The 26,146-nt window shown below is 41.2% G+C and overlaps 1 protein-coding gene across 3 annotated transcripts in view; it reads left to right on the plus strand.

Annotated features, from left to right (window-relative positions):
• AP4E1 (adaptor related protein complex 4 subunit epsilon 1) overlaps positions 1-26,146 on the plus strand; it is a 564,842-nt gene that overhangs the window by 234,635 nt on the left and 304,061 nt on the right. For all 3 annotated transcript variants that reach the window (XM_044077456.1, XM_044077457.1, XM_044077458.1), the window contains exon 14: positions 20,857-21,156. In XM_044077456.1, the coding sequence (XP_043933391.1) occupies positions 20,857-21,156 (300 nt within the window). The remainder of the gene's footprint in view (positions 1-20,856; positions 21,157-26,146) is intronic.

Below are 26,146 nucleotides of genomic sequence, written 5' to 3' on the forward strand. Positions count from 1 at the left end.
CTTATTGGCAGCTTCTGTCCATAAGGGGCATGGGGGCCAGACCGGGGGGGGGGTAAATTTATGATTTCCCATCCAGTTGTCAAGGTTTCATTAGAATAGGGTCAGGGATGACCTCTGTTTTACATGGATGTGGACCATGTTCCATAGTGTGGGGATCCTTAAGGACACAAATCCGACCCTCCAGCATGTACTGTTTGTCACAAGCACAGGTTAAGATCCCTGTATCTAGTGTTTCTGGTGCTGTTTGTTTTGTACATGTGCAACAAATACATCAGAGCTGAGTCTAAGGAAGCCCTGTAAGCCAGGCAAAATCCTTTTGTCAGCAGCCTGTAGGAGACTGAATACACTGATAGTGTCTTTACTTAGTCAGTGTAGGACAGGGTATTCATGCCCTGAGTTCGCCTTGTGAGAAATCTTTGCGGGCATTCCAAGTGTTGCAAGTGCCTGGTTAGTTACATGCCAAAGGGGGGCATTGTATTCAGTGGCAGGTTTGATAAGAGCCGAGTAGAGTTGTACTATAACTATCTGGGACCTGGATGCCATATCCTTACCTATATGATGGGCGACATAGAATGATTTTCTTATTATCTTAACTAAGTGTTGATCAAAGGCCAGATCGCTGTCTACATATGTTCTCAGATCTTGGGGGGGGGGGGTGTATCAATACAGTGATTAACTTGGGTTGACAATTTCCCAAAGGGCATTGTAATGCATTTTTTAGCATTTCAGTTTTAGGTCATGGCTTTGGCACCAATCATGTGTGTATGTTAAACCCTGTTGCAAGATAGTGGTGTCTTGTGGGGGAATCTGTAATAGCTCCCAATTTATAGTCATCTGTGAACTTGGTGAGCCAGAGGCCTTAAAAGTTACCTGTGACTGCTGAGAAGTAGATGCTAAACAGAAGCGGGCCCAGCATGGAGGCCTGGGGTTCTCCACTGGTGACCAATCTCTTGTTGGAGGTGGTCTCATTGATCCTGACTTCTTTGGTCGTGTCTGTGAACCAGCCAGCAATCCAGCAAGTTATGTAGGGATTAATGCCTAGTTCAGAGAGCTTGTCAGTAATGCCTGAGTGGGTGGGGTACTGTATCAAATGCTTTGGCCAGATCAAGATAAACAGTATGCACTGTTTTCCCCTCATCCAATGGCTTGGTGACCCTATCAAAGAAGTTAACCAGGTTAAGTAGGCATGACCTTCTCATAACAAAGCTAAGCTGGTTATGGGTTAAGTGTCTTCAGATTGCCAATGCCCTTGTTTATCATTTCCATGATAATTCATATCATGGCTTTGCATATTAGACTTGTTGAACTGATGAGTCTGTAGTTCCCTGGGTTGGTTGATGGTCTGCCATTATGGAGGGGAGTGACTGTTGTGGTCCTCCATTCACTTGAAATATAGCTTGATTCAAAGCTAAGAGTGCCTCAAGTAGTCCTGATTTGTCATGTTTTAGACTGTTCAGGAAGCAACCAGGGGTGTTGTGAGGACCCATGGAGACAGGGTTCTTGATTTTAGTGAGTGCTGCCAGCATCTGATTCCTGCTAAATAGTCGGGGTAATTATGTTCGAGGGGACTTCAGGGGCAAGTGGGGGTGAAGTTTGTGCTGAGTTTATTAGCCAGTAGATTTGTTATGTCGCACTGATTAGTGAAGGTAGTACCATTCACCACTAGTTCAGCACACTGCTCTGTGTTTCCTTTAAGGTTGCAGACAAAGCTGAGGAAGGCGTTGTGATTGTCCTTAGCCTGTGTGGATATCCTGACCTCATAGTTGTTCTTGTTGAACTTAGACCGCTTTGTTTTTGTTCAGTTATATAAGACAGCACTTGTTCTTCCTGATTTTGATCATGAGTTTTCTTCTTTATTATATGCTCTGTTTAGGTGAGGGTTTCATCAGTAGGGTTTATTTTTAGTGTTTGTTTTGGGTTTATTTTTGGTAGGTACAGCAGCCTCTGTGTTTGTATAACAATATTTCCTCCTGGGTAGCTTTCGTCTCAGAGTTAGGGGGAGCCTTGAATTTTGGCAAACTCACTTAATAGGATGTAGTTTGCATTAGAATAGTTCCTAAATGTTACTGGTTTAGCTGGGTTTCTGGGTTGATTTTTACTTCAAAGGAGACAGCATTGTGATCCAATCTCACTAGTGAGGACGTGACAGGGAGTGCAGTGCTCTCCCATGTTGGTGTGTACCAGTTCCAGTGTGACAAAGGGAAATACCGCCAGCCCATCTGTCTGGAATTTTGTAAATATTTGGATGTAATTTGTGAATATCAACATGGTGTGTATAAGATGCTTGTGTTACAAATGTATTAGAACTGTATGTCATGTGTATATCAAGCTGCTTGAAGGTATTTGCAAAGTGCTGTTTGAAATGTAACCACAGTGTACCCTACTGGAAAAGTACAGAAGTGTACATGCATTATTCTAACTGTTTAAATGTATGTATTTTAACAGTGGAAACCGGAACAGAGGAGGTTAACTTCAGTCCAGCAAAACGTCAGAAAAATAGCTGATGCAGTAAAAGATGGTATCTTTCAGTTTCCATGTAGCAAGGAGACACAATGTCTGTACTAGGGAGTTTTCTGTATTGTCTTTAAAGTGAAATAATTATTACTTTTGAAATATGAAGGAATGTGATTGTTTTATGACTTCCCGCATTTGCCGAACATCTGAGGTCTATGTATTTTGACCAGTAGATGCAAATACTGCTAGCTTTCAGCAGTGGGGGGTTTCACCTGGGACAGAGTCAGATGACAAGAAATGATGGCATTCTGCAAGATATCAGCAGTAATATATGTGATATTAATTTCAGAGGTCACTGTGTGACAAGACTGTATTCTGTCTTGGACCTGACAACAAGAACCACTCACCACATCTGCCTTGCTCTTCTTAAGTAAGTAAACTAGGTTGTAGTAATTCTCTTAGATTCAGTCAGGAATATAGTGAAGCAAAGTTTAGATGTTTTTCTTTTTATTTATTTCAGACGGACCTGCAGCGTTTTAAATATTTCCTATGGTTTTGAACTCTGATGTCACTATGATTATATACTATTTTTTCTTTTATTTATTATCAAATATATTTAAACCTTTCAGTGTGGCTGATCTGTATAGAGATATGTATGTTCTGAGAGTACTTGCATATTTATTTGGTGACCCAGTGTAGGCCACTCCTAATAGCCTTGCTCATGGTCAAACTACCATTTGTATTAATAGTAACATTACACAGTAAAATTGGACACCCTTTATTAAGGGCCTTAAAGTAGCTGGCTGGTGGCAGTGATAATTACCTTTTAGTCCGGGCAGCAGTGGGCATAGCTAGTAAACCTGTGCCAGCTTTGCCCAGGTGTGTGTAAATCAAACCTCAGAGTGTGTATGTCAGCTACTTTGGCAGGGACATGAAGCACTGGTTGGACAGAGAGGGTGCTGGAGGTCTTGACTTGGCCCCTCAGCTGAGATCTCAACCCTGTAGCTGTGCCAGTGGGGAGTCTTATTGGGGATCTGGAGAAAGAGGGAGAAACCAGCCCCCAACTGTGGTCTCTTTGTGCCCTATAGGGAAACTGCACTTGATGCAGAAAGCTGCAGCTGGAAATACTGTGTGTGTACCTTGTCATCCTCCCAGTTAATGTCCCCCACTGGTGTCAGTGGGGAGGATTGAGGCTCCTTGGTTACTGGTATAGAGGTGGCTCATCACATCCAGTATGTTTGATCCTCTGGTTGGAGCATGCACTGTCTGTTCCAGGGTGTTTATGTTAAGTCCAGGAACATTGTGCCTGTGAGTTTGAGGCAGTGTATTTCCCAGTCTATAAAGTGGTAGTTGAAGTCATCCTTGAATTAAGGTGTTTGGTTGGATGGTGAGTGCTGGTTTAGGTAAGAGTTGTGAAACAACTGGGACATAGATGGTGACTTGTAGCCACGGTATAGTGAGGGACATTATTTATAGTGACTTTTACGTTGATGAGCTCCATGGTATTATCTTGCTTAACCACCCTAGTGGTATGTTTGTTAAAGATCGAGTCACGTACACCTTTGGCCCCAGTCTGTGCTGCTGTTGGTGTAAATATGTTGAAGACACTATAGCCTTGCACTGCTGGGGTACTTTTTATGACTTTAAACCAGTCTCAGTCACAGCACAGATGTCTACCTTCTCCAGAGTGAGGAGGACTCGAAGGGTGTGAATGTTTTTGTTTATGCTCCTAGCACTGAGCAGTAACACCTTAAAGTTGCCTGTAGACCTTTTTCACTATGTTGGTAGTTTTGTCTTTTTGGCATTGCCTTAAAAAGGCTCAAAGGGCAGTGGATAAAGTTTTAGACAATGTCTAAAAACCTGGGTGGGACAGGTACAGCCCATCCCTGGCAAAGTAGTGTGGTCTTTTGACCATGTTCTCCCATGCTGACAGATATTGGATTCCACTGGAGTGACGCCAGAAACTAAGCCAATTATTAAAATCAGTCATTTTATGTTCATATTGTAGCATCATCCTTGGTGAAGGTAGAATACTGCTTAATGCAAGGCTCATACCTATCTGTGACACACACCTTGAGAGATACATTATATCTCATTTCATATAATCCAGAGGTTTGTCTCCTGTCATTTACACCCACATGGACTATGACAGAAGCATATTGGTAACTGAGGTGCAGTGACTTGTGTGTATGATATCACGGATCCTGGCTCCAGATAGACAACTCACCATTATCTTCTCCTTGTCTAACCTGGTGAGTGAGGACATCTGAGTCTCCAGTAAAAAGAGTGTTATGTAAATTGTATGCTTGCCTTATGGGCTTTGCTCTTGGGGGACCATTGGGTGTAGGCTTATGTGAGATGTTTGGTGTTGCTTTTGGTGTGTGTTTCATTGCTAAGGAGCAGTGTTGCCATTAGATGGCTTTGGAGGTCTTGGTGATTTGAGAAGGTTTCTTTTAAACACTTTAGCATAAGACAATGAGGGATGTATTGTGGGTATTTCTGAAAACCTCAGTAATATGCAAGATTTTTACTCCAAGGAAGTTGTGTATTTGCATCTCTTGCACACTGTGTTATTTTCTTTAATGATTAATTGGTTGTCTGAGGACATGAGACAATTGCCACATTCCCTTACGATGCCCAATCTACCAAACTGGCACAGAGACATTTGGAAATTGCATATCCATGTTTTCTGGACCTGTAATAGGATGGGTGTTTAGGATTAAGGATTTGGTTTTTAGAGGGGTCTCTTAGGGTAGTTCTGGGGTTAAGGCAAGATGTTCTATAGGGCTAGGATATGGTAGTGCTATTCAATGTGCAAGTTAGCTGCTGTAAGCTTAGTTCTGCACAATGCCACACTGTTTAACAAGTTTTGGACCTAATCATAACTTTATAGAGAAATCTTACTGGACACTGCTAACAAACAACACTTCCCTACAACATCCCCCCTCAACTCCTAACCCTAAACCCCCACTCCTCTTTTCTTCTTCACCTCAGTACCTACTTCCAACATAAAAAGACTGTTGTCAAAACTTAAACCCACCAAACTCGCAGCTGACAACCTCCCCTCTGAATACTTGAAAATTGCAGCTGATATACTAGCCTACCCAATTTCAATTCTAATCAACCGTTCCATAACAGAAGGCTATGTTCCCTCGATATGGAAAATATCCCACATCATTCCCCACGCAAGAAGGCACCCCCTCCACCAACCTCTCCAATTACCGCCCCATTGCTATCCTTTTCCCTCTCTCCAAGATACGTGAAAAATGTATCAACACCCAGGTCTCCAACTACCTCCTAGCTAATAATCTCCTCTCCAAACCCCAACATGGTTTCAGGCCATATCACAACGTTACCTCCGCTCTGCTCTCCTTCACCAACACTATACTTCATCACAAAAACAATGGCCTCTTCTCTACTGCCGTATTTCTAGATCTCTCAAAGGCCTTTGACATGGTATCTCATAAGCTACTACTCTCTACTCTCCCCAACCTCTCCTTCTTACAATCGGCCTGCAACTGGTTCCACAGCTATCTACATGGATGCCGGCAATCAGTAATCTGGGACGATAACCTATCACCTCGCCTCCCAGTTACTTTTGGAGTTCCCCAAGGATCTATCCTTGGCCCTCTGCTATTCTCACTTTTCACTAACAACCTACATACTGCCACCACACAAGCATCTCTTATACAGTACGCAGATGACTCTATTCTCATCTGCTCTGCCCCCACTCTACCAAAACTACAACAAATCACACAGGAATCATTTTGTTCTGTAGAAAGCTGGCTAGCTAATGCTCAGCTTCTACTCAACCCAAGTAAGACAAAACTTCTCCTGTTCCAAAGCCACCCAAAACACACCCCACTTCAACATTCTCACCAAAGACAATGCCATCATCTCTCCATCAGAATGCACAAAATAACTCTGTGTGGAAATAGACAGCAAACTTAGATTTGGCACCCACATATCTCTCTCGATAGAAAAAGTTCACAAGAAACTTGGTGCATTATATTGAAGCCGCCAATTCCTAACCATGGCGGCTAGAATCTCCATAGACAATTCCCAGCTAATCTCCACCCTACTATATGCATCCCCCCATACTTACCAACCTTAGACAGACAGACCTACACAAGCTGGGTGGTTGTTTCAACAAAATTGCTAAATATGCCACTGGAACCTCCTACCGCAGCCATCACTGTTTCTCCCTTAAAGAACTAAACTGGCTAGAACTCCCACAACTCCTTAACTTTAATCAAATAACCCTCGCTCATAAACTTATTAACCACCCCCTTAACATCCCTTCAAACCTTTCTCCAACCCTATCACTCCACTAGGCCCCTAAGATCAAGCAACAAAAATCAACTCACTGTTATCAAACCCAAAACCTCAGCAGGAGAAGCCATATTTTCATGTACCATATCTAAACTTTGGAACAATCTTCCACCCTCTATAACTACTCTACCTTCCATCATCCTTTTCAAGACTGTGCTCAAATTCCACTTAAATTTGCACTGGCTTTGTCCTTGCTCTAATCCAGACTAACACCCCCACCCTTATCACCCCCCACCTAGACTCTTAACCCAACTATACTACCACCACCACTAACCACAGTCAGAATTAGCTAGTTGTCTTTGCATACTTTAAAATCTTGTCTGACAACTTTGCTACTAATTATAAACTACAAGAAACTATCGTAACTTGCAACACTATACTGTTGATGATCAATATCTTGTTGTTGTATTACAGCCAACAACCTGTAATGTTTACTATTGCTGTAACTTTGTATCTCTATTTATCATGTACATGATGTGGAGCTTTTCTCCCCGCATCTGCTGAAAAAGGACCTGCGTCCAGTCGGAATTTCCCGGTAAACAAATGTAAATAAATAAATAAATAACTGCTGCTCAGTGGGCAGCTCCACGCAAACTTGCCTGATTTATAGTAGAGAAAAAAAGGCTTGAAAGCAGACTCTTATGCCCTCTAGCCAGAAAACAACCACACTTTGCACTTCCTGGCATGCTTCCTAATTCAGAGATACCAGAAACATTGGAACAAAATGGATGATCCTTAAATTTCTTAAAGGAAAAGCAAAACAAATGCAGCTGTCAAGTGCATATTAAGCAACTAACAGATAACTAAGGCCCTAGGTAATTCACCCTTCTGCAACACATTAAGGTGGCAAACAGAACTAGAAAAGTCAACAAACAGAGAAATTACTATTTTTGCCACAAAATAAAATAAATGCTTTAAAATGCTCAAAAACAGTAGTGATAACTGTATAAACAAGTACAAGTGTAATAAATCAAGAAAATGTTCTTAGCAAAGAAATGACTATTTTTGCCACAGAATAAAATAAGTGTTGTAAAAATGTTTAAACAGTAGTGATCACCGAGTAAAGCAAGTACAAATGTCATCAATCAAGAAAATATTCTTATCTTAGCTTGAATGGCTCTGGATGCATTTGAAACACTTGGTGTTCTAGAGTGCTCTATAAATAATAGGCTAGCTGCCTTTGTGGGCCAATTTAAGCCTAACCAGTTTCCCTCAAAAGTGAGAATCAAACCCTGTACTTTGTGTCAGTGATGTAAAGATATTAACCATTATGCCAACTCCCAAACTCAAGTATTAATATTAAATTGCATATAATTTTTTTAGTTCACATTTTTGTTTATTGCCATCTTCCAAAGTGTCTGTAGAGTTACTAGCAAGTGTGCCTGTAGAAGATGGATTCCTTGTAAAGGCTACCATTTACAGTGCCGTCTTTTTTTTTGTAAGAGAAGTGTGAAAACTGTGTGACCTTCAGTAAAAAGGCATTCAGAAAACTTCAAATTTGAAAGCTTTCCTTGAGCACAAAAAGTTAGTTGCAGTGGTGCAAGGGATACTCAAATTTAGGGAAGAAGCCTCTGCTAGTGTTTAAAAGAATGCCTCTCGCAAGAAGGGAAAAAAGGTTTAGTTAAAGAGAGAAGACTGAAAGACTTTATTTATAAGGAATAAGTGGTCCGGGAGTAAGAAGCTATATAGCTACCCTGCCAGTCATAATGGCATCAGATTATTGAGTCATTGCCTTGTCCATCCTTGATTCTGTAACCTGTGACTTCTGTGTCCCCACCTAATTCAACCGCTTTGAAGACGGACAATGGGCACTCCTCTTTTGTAGTCAAATAGACATCAAGCCGAGTGACCCCCCCCCCCCACCAGAGCAGATGCCAGTTTGTGTCTAGTGACAGATGTCCTGCATATGGAGACTTTTTTGTTACACCATCAGACAGATTCTGCCATCAGAATTTCTCAAACATTCCTTGTGTAGCACTGTCCAGAAATTCCTCCAGTTATTAGGCTTTCTTGTCTGTCTCCTTCCAAAAGCAACCTTCTAATTTCTTTGTAGGATTGGCAGTTAGCTGCTGGTTGCCTCCTTACAACATTTATGGCCTGGGTAGGAGTTTAGATTATTGGAAGTTTGTTTTGGAGTATATAGATAACTATTTGAAAATGTGTGACCCACTATAGAAATGCTGAAACTGAATGGCAAAAAAATATACATATATATATATCTATATATATATATATATATATATATATATATATATATATGTGTGTGTATGAATTTAGATATGCAAAGTCCGAGATGGCCTTTTTGTGGAATAGTCTCTTTCCACTGATGTCATAAAGGCCGTCTCATAGTTTGTGTGTAAAAGTTTTGGGGTCCTGGGGCAAATCCCACACCGAGAGGTGCAGGGAGGGCAAATGAATTTAAAAGATAGGAGTGATGTTTGAGATATGTGGTTTGTTTTTTTGGGCGTTTTTGGTGTGTTGGCACTTGGCCTTTTGAGTGCTGACATTTCAGTAGGGGCCGAGTGTGTTGTATGTAATTGGTTCCCAAGTAACACAATTTTTGATATTTGAGACATCTCTCTGTGTGGAAGAGATATCTCCATTCCCCCACCCATCTACTTAGATTCTGAAATGGAAAAGAATATCTGGCAGATTCTGTGTAGATCTCCTCACCTTTAGGTTATGACACACATGATGAGCAGACTACTTTGTCTGTCCTCTAGAGCGTGTTTATTTTTTGAGGGATACTTAACCTTATGAGGGAGAATTTTAACTGGTGTGCTAAATAAGTGCAAGTCTCACAAGGGATAGCTTGACCTGTTAGGAATGGCTCTGTATAAAAAGACCAAAAACTCAAAAGAAGAGTAAATCTCGAAAAATCGTTCTTAAAACTTTTTGCAGGTGAGTCAATTTGTTTATTGTTTAATTTGGCAAAGTAATAGTAAACCGTGTGTGTGTGTGTGTGTGTGTGTGTGTGTGTGTGTGTGTGTGTGTGTGTGTGTGTATATATATATATATATATATATATATATATATATATATATATATATATATATATACATGTACATCATATAGGTTCATAGACTGGTACTAGGCTATCGGCCCTAGGTCTTATACAAGCCTATCCATAACAATTCCCTGGCTATTTCTTCCCAGAATATTTACTTCCCTGATCCCTCCCTTGTGGAGTGGGATAATTGTAGCTGTGCGCCACTCATTGGGCACGAAGCCTGAGGTGAGGCTATGATTAAACATGACACTTAGGTGAGGTGCCAGTTCATTATGTAGTACACAGCCCGGGATGTCGTCTGGTCCCATGGATGCTGTATTCTTGGAGAGTGTGTTTTTTTTACCTGTGTGGTCATGATTACCGGAATTTGGCAATCTTTTGGTATTGAGATGGGCCCTTTAGGGGGTGAGAGGGGGGTGAAGTTGGCACTGAATCAATCTGCCAGGATATTGGCAATATCCTTGGGATCAGTATATTTAATGCCATTCTGTTGTAGCTCAGAGCAGATCTGAGCATTGCCCTTTAGATTCTTGACATAACTATAGAATGCCTTGTGGTTGTCCTTGGAATCTTTGGCAATTTTATTTTTGGTACTAGCTTTGGAGGATCTTATGAGGGATCTCAGCTTCTTACTGAGACTGGTAATGGAGTATTTTGCATCCTGGGATTTTCCCCTTTTCTGCAACAGTTTCTTCCTTCTGTTGTATAGTTTGTTTATGGCAGGAAACCACCAGATTTTTTTGGAGGACAACATCTTGGTTCTATTTGGAATGGCACAATTCATGCATGAGTTGATGTGCTCGTACAGTGACTTAGTGTGGGATTCAGCAGTCGAACTTTCAGTTCCCGTCTGCACGGGTGTCATGACGTTTATCACTTCTGACTTGAGTAGCATGAAGTTAGCTTTGGAGAAGTTTTTATGGAGGTTTCCCTACTGGGGGGTGGGGGTGGGATGTGGACGTCAAGGGTGATTTAGCTTATGGTCAGACCTGACCATTGAGGGGGTGACCACTGGTGCGGAGCATCGATCTCTCATGTTGGTAATGACCAGGTCTAGGATATTTGAACCCCTGGTGGGACTATGGATTATTTGATCCAGGGCATTGGAATTTATGAATTCCAAGAATCGTTGGGCAAAGGTGTTGGTACCTGAGTATTTTCTCAATTAATGGCAAGGTAGTTGAAATCACCCAGTATTAGGGTGTTTGGTTGTATCTTAATATTTTCCAGTATGTTTAGAAAGGTGTAGTGAGAATCTTGGGGCATGGTGGGGGATCTGTAGCAAGCTACAATTTGGATTGCAGCCTTACCTAGTGTTAGTTGCACCTGTAGAATTTCAGATGCATTGTGTTGGGCAACTAGCCTGGAGGTGTGAATATCCTTGGTGAATATGGACACTCCTTTGCCTTTAGTTTTTCAGTCCTGGTTTGGTGGCCAAAAAGTGTGGTAAGAGTTGTAGCCTGGTATTGCAGGTATGCTCTCTGGAGCCTTGAACCAGGTCTCGGTTACTGCACAGATGTCTATGTTCTCCATTTTTAGGAGTGCTTCGAGAGAGTGCATTTTGAGGTTTAGACTTCTAGCATTGAGTAGCATTACCTTTAGATTTTGCATGCTTATATCTGTTGCGGTGGTGGATGTTCTTCGTGTTTCACTGTTGTAGTCATCACATTTGGGTTATCGGCTTGCAGTAGCCATCAGTCGGCCTGATTATCAAAGTCTTGGGTCCTGCGTCGGTTGCTGTCTCATCTTCCATGATGTCAGGTAGTCAGGGGTATAAAGCATGCAGCCGACGCCATTACATCAGTCTTTCTTGCCGTGCGGTGCCCGAAGCAGTTGGCAAGTGCCGGTCGACCGACTCCTGAAATTTTCTTTTTAGAGTTTCAGATCCAAAGTCTTCAACTAAGCTAAGTACCCCGTTGGGGATCCATTTTCTTGCTCTAAACCGGTCAGTAAAAGTTAATAATTGTATTTCTTGTGGAAAGCAAATACCTCATAAAGATTTTAATTCGTACTGCATTCCTTGCTTAGGCCCTGACCACGACATACCTCACTGTTGGTTTTGTGCCTTATTCAAACTTTGTACTATTCGTCGTCTGTTTATTTACGCATCCAAATATTTTGGTACTCTGTTCAATTATCCAGAAATGGCTTCGGTAAGCCACCCGACTACCGACATTCCAAAAAAACACAAAGATAAAGACAGCGACAGACTGCATAGGTCCAAAGCTGCCGACGACGCATCTCCTAAGCTAGTCGCCAGTTCGCCCGTACTCAGTGAGGTGCTTTTGCAGCCTCTGATGCCCGCTACTTCAGATTCGCAGGCCTGTACTGAGACCCATTCGGAGTCTGGTATGCTGCGAGATGCTTCTTCGACTGTGGAACCTGCGGATGTCTCTACCTTGGATGGGTCCGGAGCCACTGTGCAGGCACCAGCTTCTCTGGGTGTATTCAGGCCTACTGACTTGCATATTAAACCTTCTTCTTCTTCAATGGTCAGGCCCCTATGCCTAAAAAACAAATGATAAGAATGGCTGAAGACCTTATTACTCTAATCAGGGGAAGCCACCCTTCCCTCTCTGAGACCAAGGACTGATTTTCCTTCTGATCAGGATTCTGAAATTTCTATTTTCTCTGATGACCAGGATTTGCCTTTATCTACCTATGAGGATTCTGATGCAAAGGACTCAATTCCCTCTGCGTCTCCTCCAGAGGATTTCTCTTTTGGTGAAACCTTGCATACTCTTAGGGAGCATTTCTGCTGGGAAAGCCAGGATTATCCAAAAAGAGGCTTAGGGAATTCTTACTCCTGCCTCAACACAGGCCTTTAGCTATCCCTCCTGTACCGGACATTGTAGATGATGCCTTCTTGGAATCTGGCCTGGCCCCTGACACTTTACCTCCTGCTCCCAGAAAACCTGATAGGTATTACAGGGTACCTTACTCTCATAAGCTCCTTTTTAAATTTCCTACTGCGGATCCTAAGACCATTTCACAGGGACCCAAAGGCATTAAGGCTACTACTGCCAAAAATCCCACCCCTCTGATAGAGATTCCAGGGCGCTGGATAGATGGGGTAAGAGGGTATACACTTCTGCAACTTTGGCCATTAGGGCTTTAAACTGCCAGTTTCATATGTTAAAGTATCAGCAGCATATTATTGGATTGCTTAAACAGAAAATGATGATGATTCCTGACTGTGCTGAAAATAACAAGTTGGAAAACATACTTTGCAATGTGGTTTTTATTCATTAGAGGCATCTTGCAGGGCTGCTGTCACTGGGTCTATACTTAGAAGGCATGCTTGGCTTAAGGAGAAATCTTTGCCAGATCATGTTAAAGCTAAATTACTGGACACTCCCTTAAACCAAGACCGCCTGTTTGGCAACAAAGCAGAAGTAGTACTTAAAAAGATGGAGGAAAAAGCTAAATCTATGCAAACTGTTAAAGATTTCCTGCAAATACAACCTCCCAGATTTAGTAGGCATTGGCCCTCTAAGAATTGGTCCTTTCCTGCCTCTTCCAGGCCTTCTCAGTCCAAACCCAGAACCAGCAGAACACCCAGGCTTCAGGCCTAAGCAGTGGAGGGCTCCCACTTCCAAAGCAGGGAGTAGTAAGACTCCCCCTATGGTAAACTGTATCAATGACTTGACTTTAAACCTTACAAGCCCTGCTCAACTGATTGTTCCTTTAGGGTAAAGATTGCCCTGCATGCAAAAAATTAGGAACTCATTACCCAGGACAAATGGGTTTTAATATGGTTTCCCAAGGATACAGATTCCACTTCCACTCCTTACCAACCCCGAACAGCTGGCCAGACCTACCCCCACATCAGTGGGCAGAGGCTCAAAAGCAAGTTCTCTCTCTTTTAAGCATCAGGGCTATTTAGCCTGTTCCAGAAGAAGAGTGGGGGCAATGTTTCTACTCAAGACTTTTCCCGATACTCAGAAAAGACAGTTCCTGCTGTCCTATCCTGGACCTGTCTATCCTAAACACATTTTTGGTAATCCCAAAATTCAAGATGCTAACTCTTTATCAGCTGCTTCCCATGCTAGGCAAAGATGCCTGGTTTGGCAACACTGGATTTAAAGGAAGCCTACCTGCACATCCCAATAAGGGAATCTTGCAGAAGATACCTACGCTTCAGAGCAGGCTACATGCACTATCCGCTCTCTGCACTGCCCTTTGGCTTATCTACTGTTCCCAGGGTATTCACAAAGTGCCTAGCTCCAGTCACTGCATTGTGCAGGCAAAGAAATATTCAAATATACCCATACCTGGACGATTGTCTAATTCAGGCAGAAAGCCAGGACATACTATTAAATCATCTGGCATTTGTAAAGAAATTGCTAACTTCTCTGGGGTACACCATAAACGAAAAGAAATCGCATCTTGTACCCTGCCAACAAATTGTATTCCTGGGAGCAAGCTTGAATACAACTTCCCAGATGGCCTACCTCATGCCAGAGAAAAAAGTTCATTTGACAGCCTACTTCATACTACTGGCCACAAAGACCCAGCTATCTGCAAGGAAAGTACTGCAAGCCCTGGGGTTCATGGCCTCCTGCATTCTAATTCCATATGCAAGACTGCGTATGAGGAAACTACAATGGTATCTAAAAAGCCTGTCATGTCAACATTCTCAGGATCTAGAATCAATGATTCCAATCATACCTTGTCTACATATAGAGTTGCTTTGGTGGGCAGAGGCCTGCCACCAAAACCAAGGGACTGCCATTCACTCTACCCCCTGCCGCCCAAACCCTAACAACAGATGCATCAGACTATGCATGGGGGCTCACCTGTCAGGGCAGTTTATTCAGGGCAAATGGAACCCAAGTCAAATGCACCTGCATATCAATGAAAAAGAAATGTTAGCTGTACAGAATGCTCTGACAGCCTTCAAGGACCACATTCTTCCAGGACAATTATTGGTAAAGATGGACAACACCACTGTTATGTGGTACATAAACAAGCGAGGGGGGGAACCCACCAATACCCTTTCTGCAGACTAGCCATGGCTCTGTGGAACACAGCCTTGAGCTACCAAGTGCACCTACAGGGTCAGTTCCTGCCAGGAAAGCTAAATACACTGGCAGATGACCTAAGCAGAAATCTCATGGACCTACACAAGTGGAAACTGGATCCAAAGATATTCAACATATTGAGAAACAAATGGGGGAGCCCAGAGATAGACCTGTTTGCCTCCCTCCAGAACACTACCAATTGGACAAATTCTGCACAAGGACTCCCCACAAACAAGCTTGGAAAGTGGATGTCCTGTTGTTCACCTGGAAAAACCTATCAGTTTATGCCTTTCCCCCTCTGCCTCTCCAAGGTACTACTAAAGATCAAACAGGACAAACCAAGGACAATACTGATTGCAGCAGACTGGCCACACTAACACTGGTACCCTCTCTTGTGCAGTGTCACTGCTGGCCCCATGGCACCTGCCTCTGACCCCTGCTCTGCTGTCTCAGCAGCAGAGCCAGATTCTGCACCCACAGCTTCAAACCCTGAACCTGGCCGCCTGGCTAATTACCTGATCTCTCCGTTACCATCCCTCAGTAAGCAAGTAATGGAGGTCATTCTGGAGGCAAGGAGGCCTAGTACTAGAAAATCCTATGTGGAAAAATGGAAAAGATTCTGTTCCTGGAGCCAAACTCAGGGGATGGGCACAGCAGTGCCCAATTTATGAGAGATTCTTCAATACTTAACTGAGATGCTTCACAAGGGCCTTTCCTTTTCCTCCATCAAAATTCATGCCATTTCAGCTCATTACAATACAGAACCACCCATTTTCTCTCATCCACTGCTGAAGTAATTCCTCAGAGGGGCCAAAACTTAAGACTACCCAGGAGAGTTCCTACTCCAGCCTGGGACCTTAACTTTGTATTGGAAAAGCTCACTCTACCTCCCTTTGAGCCAGCTGCAAATCTAGAGTTGAAATTCCTTTCTTGGAAAACAGCCTTCCTTCTAGCCATCACTTCTGCAACAAGGGTGTCTGAATTACAGGCCCTCATGGCTGTGGAGCCTTTCATCATCTTTCATGCGGACAGGGTGTCCCCCCTACCTGGAGTTCTGTACATACCTTCACCAAGCATTACCACTTGCCAATTTTTTCAAAATCCAGAGCTGGCTTTGCCACTGCCGTCTTGCAGGGCCTTATAGCTGGTCATAATGCTATCTAACTACCTCCTCCCATCCTTAGCTTTGGGAATCTACCCAAATTTGATGACTGCAACAGTGAAACACGAAAACATAGTAGAGTTGTTGTGTACACTTACCATAAATGTAGATGTTCGAGTGTATTCACTGTTGCAGTCCTGGTTACCCTCCCTCCAGCTCCCTGACTTCTTTTGACTATACCTCTATTCTTGTTTACTATGCTTAAAGCTTTTTGGTGTATTTGCTTTTTTGTTGGAGGTGTAACCTTGTATATAATTGCTTCCCATTTTGGGGCACCTGGCATCTTGGGCAAGAAAAACTGATGTAATGGCGTCAGCTGCATGCTTTATGCCACTGACTACCTGACTTCATGGAAGATGAGACAGCAACCGATGCAGGACCCAAGACTTTGAAAATCAGGCCGACTGAGAGCTACCTGCAAGCAGATAACCCAAATGTGATGACTACAACAGTGAATACACTCTAACATCTACTTTTATGGTAAGTGTACACAACTGTACTTTGTACATAAATGTCTTACTTACAGAGCAAAGGCAAAGTGCTGGTGAGTTGATGTTTTCAAACAAAATCCAAAATGCTTAATTCTCTCTCTCTGAGAAAGTCTTAAATTGATAACACAGTACTGCTGAGTCATTTCACATTACATCATTCTTCACACTTCTCTGGTTCCCAGGCTCACAGAAACTCAAAATTTACATTTCTTTTTAAGCTGCACCTGGCCAGGAAGCCACAGCAATAAAAGACATTCTACATGTAAAACCTTAGTAATTTTCTCTTAAATCAAGACAATACAAAGAATTCTCTGGCCCAGACATCCTGTCTCCGAGCTTGAGATCAGTCATACAGTGCTTGACTTATCAGCATTTTTTCAGCAGAGTGCACTGTGGTTACATTTTTGAAGCTCAGTACAACATATAGTTCTCTTTATATTTGTAAAACAAGCCTGTGGATTATATTAATATTTACAAATGACATAGAATTGTCTACACAATTCTATCTAACTAGGCTAGCAGCCTTCACAGTCACCATGGATTCTGTCAGGGAATTCATACTGGCTCTGGGACATGATGCACTACCTAATGATAAACAGAAGAGAATACTATACAGCTGTCATAAAGGTCCGTACTTCTGCCATGCCTTTAGTACTGTTAACTGTCAGACTCAGTGACATTGTTGATGAGGCCATGAAGGATGGACGTTAAGTATGCTTTAACAAATAGCTTTCAAGTTAAGAAATGTGCCATAAAATATGGATATGATGGAATAGATACCTGAAGTGGGAATGCATCAGCAAGCAGTTATTAGAAGACATGCCTGTCTGAGAATCCAGGCTGTGCCAGGTGATTTAAAGGAGCAGCTGTTGGGTGTGTTTTTTGTAAGAAACTATTTGGTCCTCCTAAGAGACATCTTAAAAATTGGAAGAGAAAGTGAACTCAGTGGTGTCACTCAAATAGTTATTTCATCCACTTATACTCTTGTAGATTAGGAATCATCCTACAAAACATTATCCTTATACAGAAATCAGTCTGACAAGCTCACCCAAGGGAGAGTTTGTTTAGGTGGGCATCTTTGTAATGCACTTAAATTTCTCACATCAGTGCACCATTCTAATGCTTGCTTTTCTGTTTGAACAGATGTTTTTTGTGGATCTGCAGATGCTGTTGATCATAGGAAAAAGTTGCATTATGTTGAAGGATAGCAACTCTTAAACCATTCTGACTTGTATTTGTTTACAACACAAGTGGCTTATTCACCCCTTAGTATTTTAACATAGGTACTTGATCTTATTTATTTTTATTTTATTAACATTTCTTTGGCTGATCTGTTAAGCATTTCAAAACGTAGTTTTCATAACTCTGTTCTCTGGCTATATCTTGCTGTAACAGCCTTCTTAGAGACATAGTTTTCTCAGACATAGTGGGTGCAAGCTTTGCAAAATATTGTGCCATTCTTAGAAGCATCTGTAAAGTTTACTTGCATTGGCATTTGCAATATATGCAACTTTTTAGGAGGTTTCAGTCCTTCTGTCATTAGAATTTGAGTCATAGATTTCAGACTTGTCACACACTTTTTTTTCCATTTTCTTTAATTTTACTTAAAAATTTGCTGCCATAATCTGTTCAGCAGTGGAATCTCTACCTTGAGCTCTTTCTGTGTCTCACCACACACTAATAGTTCATCAGTTATGTGTATAACACCCTCCAAACCCTCAGCTGCCTGTGCAGCAGCTGTTTGGAACACTCATGCTGATGTCAAATATCAAATTGTCTAAAAGCTCTATACCTTGCTAATGGTGTATTAAGTACATATAGTCAGGAACTTTTTTGTCTAGCTGTAAATGCCAGAATTCCTGGTTTGAATCTAGTACTGAAAGTAGTGTAATATTTGGCACAGCCAAGACCACTTCCTCAAAATGTAAGCAATGTGTAACATTCTCTTTTTTATTCAGGTCTTGTAAATCGATCCACAACTGCAACCATACACTCCCATTAACTTGGTGCAATTGCTTTCTTAATAGTACATATCTTTTTCATTCAGTTCATGTTTATTTCAGCTACTGAGGCTACTAGTACTTTCTTCAGAGCATGCATCAGTGACATAGCATCAGGATTTATTTGTTCATGACATTACCTACCAAACTTCATAAGCTTGTGTATAGAGGGATACAGTCAAGTTTCTAATCATATGTGTGCTTGAGATATGGATGTCCAGAACTTCAGCTAGAGTGTGTAGTGAAGTGAAGCTTTAGAAGTGTTTCTCAACATCCATGTCATGAATAAGAGCGATGCTATCCTATTTCTTTGTAGTGTATAGATCTTTATCTGCTCCATCTGTAACCAGTTATGGAAAAAAGTATAGAAACACAGTGTTTTACAGCTTCAAAAGCCTTAAAACACTTAGAATAGTCACATAGTATGTAGAAGAGTAAGCTGTGAAACTACTTTAGATGCTGCTCTGCAGTAGATAAAACTTAATAGCTCTGTAAACTACTTAACAAAAATGTGTTTAAACACCCTTCTTATATCAGGAAGGTGCTTGGAACATAAGGACAACTGTACAAATTGCAGCAGGAATGATAGAGGGGCTGTATTGGAAAGGATGAGATTGATTTATTTATTTGTTGACATTAGAGTGTGCATTTGACACTGGCTTACCCATCCTTGTGGAGGGAGGAGGCCTAGGATTGTAATAGTGGCAGCATTAAGAGCCTGCTGAACTTTGTACTACATACAGTATACTGTTTGGCCAGGAGGGCATGCATATGCCTTCTAAAGGCAGCAGTAGAATAGCTCTCAAGACTGCCTAGAGTGAGGGTTTAGGGCACTGCTACTGGCAGCAGTATGATGCTGCCCCAGTGTCCTCTGTCACCTTATTGGCCATAGACGTGGGTCAAGTTGAGTCTGGGGGAGCACGTCTGGTAGACCGGTGAATGAGGAGGGGAGCTGGTGGTAGCTGAGGGCTAGCTGGGGGAGGATAAGTTTAAGAAAAGAAAAGAATTTCAGAAATATCCCAAAAATAATACAAAAATGTAAATGCTTGAAGAGGTTATTGTGAAAGGATTACTCTCTTGATGTCTTGATTCCTTATTTCATACTTTGATGTACGCTCACCATAAGAATAGCTAGTTGATTTCCTTCCTGTCTGTTCAGGTCTCTGTACATCTTCCTTTCTGCTAATTTTGCCCCTTACTTTTGTTGTATATATAGTTGGCTTTCTGTTTTGTTGCATGAATCTGGTTGGGGGGGTGTAGAAGTAACACATCACGTTTGCTTTTGTCTTGTTTAAAATAGTGATTGCTCCTTTATTTGCATGAACGATCGAAGCTAGGTGCTAGCTGTTACTTGGAAACACAGTAAATTTTCTACTGGCCTAATTGTCTAGTAATAAAGTTATCATTCTTTGCAAAACTGTGAAAATGTGGTTTTTCAATACTTAATCTTTGTTACAGGTTAATGAGAAAAATGCTGAACTACTGAACAAGTGTCAGCCTGGGAGTTCTCCCATTGCTTTGTATGTTCCTTCTTATTGTACCAGCCTTTTTTTTTTTTTTTTTTTTTTTTTAGGAAACCACATTGCAAAGCCTGGGCATTTCTCCTCTGTCTGCTGCAGTCTGGTAACAGTACACTGTAAAAACAAATTAAGAAACATCAATAGGGCTGAATCCGTAGATGATTATCAAAAAGAAACGAAATCAGCCATCTGCTATTGTGATGAATACCTAGACACAAGTGTAGTTTATTCTTATGCTTAAAAAAAAAAGTCTCATTCCACAGTCCTTTCATTTGTTCGTGTCAGAATTGCAGACTATTTTAAGCAAGAAAACCTCTGTTCATGAATGTGTCTTGCTCAGAGTTCATTGTTAGTGGAAACTGAGGAAGTCAAAACAGTAGCCTTACTCCTACTGTACACCAAGCAAACTAGTATGTAGTTTACCAGGTAAGTCATACTCTCCCCCTGTTATACTGCAAAATCACCAAAGCCACTGTAGTGCCATTGCAATTCTCAAGTCCATTTCCTTTCTTCAGTGAGATGCAGCTTAATGGCTGAGCAGTACTGTCTGGTACACCATGGAATAGCTGCTTGTTTTAGTAATCCTGCAGTAGACAAATCCACGTAGGCAGACCTGTTTTTATCCTCGCCCAAGGCCATACCCGTAGGGTAAATCAAAACTATTAGTCTCTTTCTTGTGAACTGCATCAAGTAAAGCACAGTGAGTTGGCATAACAGTGAGAGATGAGTATAATAAAACTGTGCCAGCATAACAAGAGATAGCAATGTGTGAAGTCTAATGCATTTTGAGCTTACATTTGGATATTTGAAAAGTGTAATGATTAATAACCTTATATGTTTTTATTATGTTTTATGGCCCTCAGATTCTAGGAGAATATTCTTACCTCAAGACAGATGTACAATTAGAAGATGTTGTGGAAAAACTGAGCAAACTGCTTAAACAGAATTCTGTGACCAGTGAGACTAAAGCTTGGATTATAGCTGCAATAACTAAATTATCTGCAGCTAACAGTTGTTCTGAAACAATTACTTCAGTAGTACAAGAGTACAGCACTTCCTTGAATACTTGTCTTCGGCAACACGCCTTTGAACTGAAACATCTGAATGAGGATAAGCTTGTAGTGTGTCAGGTGTTTCCAGGGGATCGGAGCTGCAATATTGTGGTAAGTGTGATATAGTACATGCAGCTGCATGCTGATTATTTGTTTCTGTTTTTCAGTTTAGAACAAAATTCATGCGAAGCAGTTGGCACTGTATGTTCACCTTCACAGCTGTTCATGTACTGCATATTTGTACTTAAACTGCTTCATTAGCACACATTTAACACTTGCTAAAACTCCATTGGAGTTTTTTTTTCTTTTTGCTAACAGCACATAAATTGCAATGGAATGCATAACAAATCTGCAGCATACATGTTTGCTACTACGAAGTGTGAAGAATGATTGTGAATTTCATGCAGAAACAGTGAAACTCAGAAACTACTAACACTTTTATTTTTTTTTGGAATGGGGGGGGGGCTCCCACACCACACCACACCACACCACACCACACCACACCACTGATACTTCTGTACAAAATTAAAATCGGGATACTTTGAAGAATGAGCAATTCTCTGTGCTTCTGCAGTCTGGGAATTGGTATATACTCACAGACTTGCATAATAGTTTTCACACTTTTGAGCTAGCAGTCCCATAGGTGCTGATTTGTCTGCGTTGAGATTATCTGTTATTTTTATCAAGAAAGTCTCTTGCTGTAGTTTATTTCATATTACAGGAATTTTTATCTTGTAGTTGTCAGCATTCTCATCAATGACCACCTACAATTATCCACTTTTGTACTCGTTTATAATAGTGTTCCCAGCAATTCATTGTACTGTGTGCAGTGAATGAAATACAGAATTCTGCTGTGAAATTAAGTAATTATGTGTCTCAGAAGATAAAAATGTTTATGTATGCATACATTATGCATGTAGAAAATAAATTCTGAAGGAATAGTTAGGTTTGGTAAGTAAAAGTATTCTGTTACATTTTATTTCATTTTTCTTTCTTTATTAATGTGTGATCATGTTCTCTGATAGGGTAAGTAATTTGTCACTGCAAATGAACTGTTGTTGGGAGGGCAGTGCAGTAAAATGGTGTATTATTAAATATGTTGTGTGGAGAGGGATGAAAGTTTCATCTGAGTATGTCTGTGTCTTTCGGCTTTTCCCGGTTAGGGGTCGCCACAGCGGAACTCCGGTCCGCTAATGATTGGTAGTGGATTTTTACGTACCGAGTTACCAGCCCTGACGCACAACCTTCAACGAAGGCACGCCCAATTCACGTATGCCTCCACACAGAAGACGCTCTAGCTGAGAATCGAACGGACAACTTCTTGCTATGAGGCGACAACGCTACTGCAGCACCACCACAGTATAAAGTTAAAATCCATGCTGTAGTGGGAAATTTATGATATCAAACAAGTTGTAAGAGCACTCAGAAATGCACCTCCTGGGATGAGTTGCATAAAATATCAAGAAACAAAATGAAGCCCACATGTGACAGAAAGATGAGTGCACCTTCTAATCTAGCTAAAAGAATTTCATTAGGAATATATAAAATACAGGAAGTGCCTTGACTTTTACACATCCCATAAATGATGCAAGAAAAGATAACCTAATAGCAACAGTTCTAGGCTGCTATATTACTGCGTTTTCTATTAACCTTGCATCTCTTACGCTCGATCTGCTTATACCTGTCGGTGTGAATTTTGGCCCTGGTAAAGTGACATCCCAACCCTATGTGGAAAAATGGGGAAAAAAAAGGTTTCGGACAGAAGGATTTAAGACCCCAACGAGAAAATGCAGATGTTTATAGATTATATGCCCACAATTTGTAGAAGTAGTCAAGGGCTAGACAGAAAAGTTCTGTGTGATGAAGCTGGAGACCCTTAATGTATACCTCTGGGGAGGGAGCTGTATTTATTTATTTTTTGCCTTTCATGTTATAATGAAAGCGGGTAACAGGATGCTTATTAATCATATTCATTTGAAATCTAACTCCTCTGTAGTGCATGTGAGTCCTGCACATGTCATTAGTCGGTAGACTTGCATAGCTGGCTGTTCAATTCTAGCAAAGAGCAATATTATATGAATGTATTGATGCTACACAAACAACACTGCATCAAGTTATCATGGGGGGAGTAGAACTACACAGCAGGCTTTTCGATATACTCATTTAGGCTGGGTGTTGGCAATTGCAACATACTGCACTTCTCGTCATGTGAATGTAAACTATGTGATTTTGTAGCTTTAACATTCAGCAATTTATATATATATATATTGCCAGCTCTGACGCACAACCTTCAACGAAGGTATGCCCATTCACGCATGTCTCCACACAGTAGACGCTCTAGCTGAGAATCGAACAGGACAACGTCTTACTGTGAGGCGACAACGCTACTGCAGCATCACCACCGCAAAAAAGTTTCATCTGAATATCTGCTGATTTAACATTGGGGGACCTCCTTGGTGGAGTAAAATTGGGAGTTCGTCTCATTCATGCTTAGCACTTTTTTTTTCTTTTTGTGTTCGAAACTCCCACACTACACTCTGTGCCAGTGCACACCATGATTTCGAAACTCCCACACTACACTCTGTGCCAGTGCACACCATGATTCATGCCACACTAGGAGAGTGTGCCTAGCAACTGAGTCTGACAGTTTTTTTTTTTTTTTATAGATCTCATTTGCGACTTGTGTCTTAGACATGCTCTTGTGTTCAGTACCTAAAGCAACAAAACCTTTTAAAGTTTCATGCTGCCATGGAGTAAAGAACGAAGACCCATAATTGTTGATGCCTCTGCGTCTTGGAAGAAGAGCATGATTTGAAGCATTACTTTAAATCTTAGGGTAGATATTTCTCCCTCTGATATTAATGGATAGTTCTGCTGACTCACTGTTTCCCTACCGCAAGGTTGGAGGCAGCAGGTTGGTGGAAGGGTCCTTTGTTTAGCTTCATGTCTCTGCTGGAGAACTGTTTGAGGTCCAGAGAAAGAGAATGCACACCAACTTGAAACTCTTCTAGAAGTAAGTCTGTTTCAGAAACCTTCCTGTTATCCCTGTGTGTTTCAAGGTTAACCTTAAGTTTGCAGGTGTCTTCTGCCACTGCAGATGAATGGCATGGAGGAGTTACCATCTCCTACTGTTACCTTGGTGAGCTTCCCCTGGTGTAAGCAGCTCTCCTCCCTTGGACAGTTGGCCATATATCATGCCTATGATGGACCTGCTTTTGAGGAATGCCCGCTTGAGTTGCCATATTATAATTGGGTAGTACTAATAGGAATTGAGGACTTTTCTTCCCAGGCCTCCTCGTTGGCCCAGCAAGGCTCAGTCACCTGGTAGGGGAGGATCTGCTGGGTGTTATGCTCTGTGGCTAGCAGTTCAAGCTTGTGATTTCAGGCATACGTTTAATGACTGGTGGGGCCTGTACATATGGATGCAAGATCAGTCTCAGAAAAGATGGTCTGATGCGAGTGCCATCCATGTCCTGTCCTTCTGCCACCATTGGCGTACATGAGCATGAGGACCTTTTCCTGACTGAATGACAGAAATACCAGATTAAAGCAGCAAAACACAACTTCTTTAATGCTTTTAAAGCATTTTAACAGGGGTGCTTTGCCCCCTTCCCTACCTGGAAGCAGTGGCCTGTGGCATGTGCATACCTCCCTTGTCCTCACTTTTCAGATTGCTATCTACATGATCCAGCAGAAAAGTGGTTCTTTTGAGTCATGAGCAAACGAACACACAACATTCACCGGCTTTCTGTTCACTGTTATTTGCACGTGCATCCTTAATGACAACTTGTGTGATGTCCTACCTGTGTAGAATGATTGGAAGTTCTCACTGATGTTACTAATGGTTACATAAGGACTGGCGTGTATGTGTAAGTATCCATACACAAAACATTTTTAGCATCTCACATGGGTATGTACCTGTTGATTCATCAGTTTTAGTAAGACTGTCTGGGCAATAGTTCTTCTTTCTTCAAAAGTGTCTTTTAAATGTGTATCTTTTTTGCATATAAATTTGTGAATACTCACTTTTTTAAAGAAGTTAATAATGTCCTTTAAGAATGTTCCAGTTACTACTTATAACATATTATAAGTACTAATATACTTTATGGCATTACAGTCAAGGTTCTGTTCTAATGCAAATGCATCATTAAAATTGGTAGAAATGTGGAGATACTTTTAGGTATAAAAGAGTTGTGTTAGAAATTGCAGTTCCAAGCAATGGCCGGCCCAGAGATGAATGACATAGCGAACAGTAGTTTGTTGAAATTGAACACTGAAAACTGCACTTGATTCATTACAGAATGATTTTTACAAATATTTTATAATGTTGTTTGGTTATGTAACATGCTCGATTACTTCTTTTTCTGTTGGTGCTTTTAATAACATGTGATTAGGTCCCCAGGTAATTTAAATAAACTTTTTGGTGTTGTAGTCATTTTGATGAATTCAAAGCACTTTTTTTGAGGTGGGATTAATTACATTATGGTTTAATGTTTTTTTGCTTTAAATGTATCCATTCTTTACATACTTCAGGATTTGAGAAGTGTTTGCTTGAAAAATGTTTGCTATTTATTTACGTTTTCTCTATCAGCATTTATTAGTTCTAGTGTACTTACTTAAGATAGCATTTCAAACTTTTCGGTATTTTCTTATAGTGTTTTGTCTGTGTTCATTTGCTTTACTTTCAAACACTGAATTAAAACTGAAGTTGACTAACTGAGTCATTGTCCTCTCTCATCTTGAGCTCCGGATTCGAGAACACTGACTGAATTGGATCTTAGGTCACTCAGGGCAGGGACCTAGCAACCTATTTGTCATCTGATAAAAGGCAACTACCTCTCTTTTCCACAAATTGGAGTATGAAGTGCTTACACAGTATATCCATGGCAAGGATAGTTTCTTGACACCTTGCCTCCTGTTTTTTTTTCTTTTACACCTAATACTAAAATTCAGCGAAGAAGAAAAAGAAAACTACACCTCGTAGTTCCCAGGTAACTCTGACTGTAGTTTCAGACTCTTCGATCCCTGCTAATGCGGGGAAACTCCTGGTTCTAGTCAAAGAATTTCCTCACGTTTGGGACAACTTCTGGCTCCACCCCCG

Source organism: Protopterus annectens, chromosome 7.part0, assembly GCF_019279795.1.
Source record: "Protopterus annectens isolate FY-2018-M chromosome 7.part0, PAN1.0, whole genome shotgun sequence".
Lineage (NCBI taxonomy): Eukaryota > Metazoa > Chordata > Ceratodontiformes > Protopteridae > Protopterus > Protopterus annectens.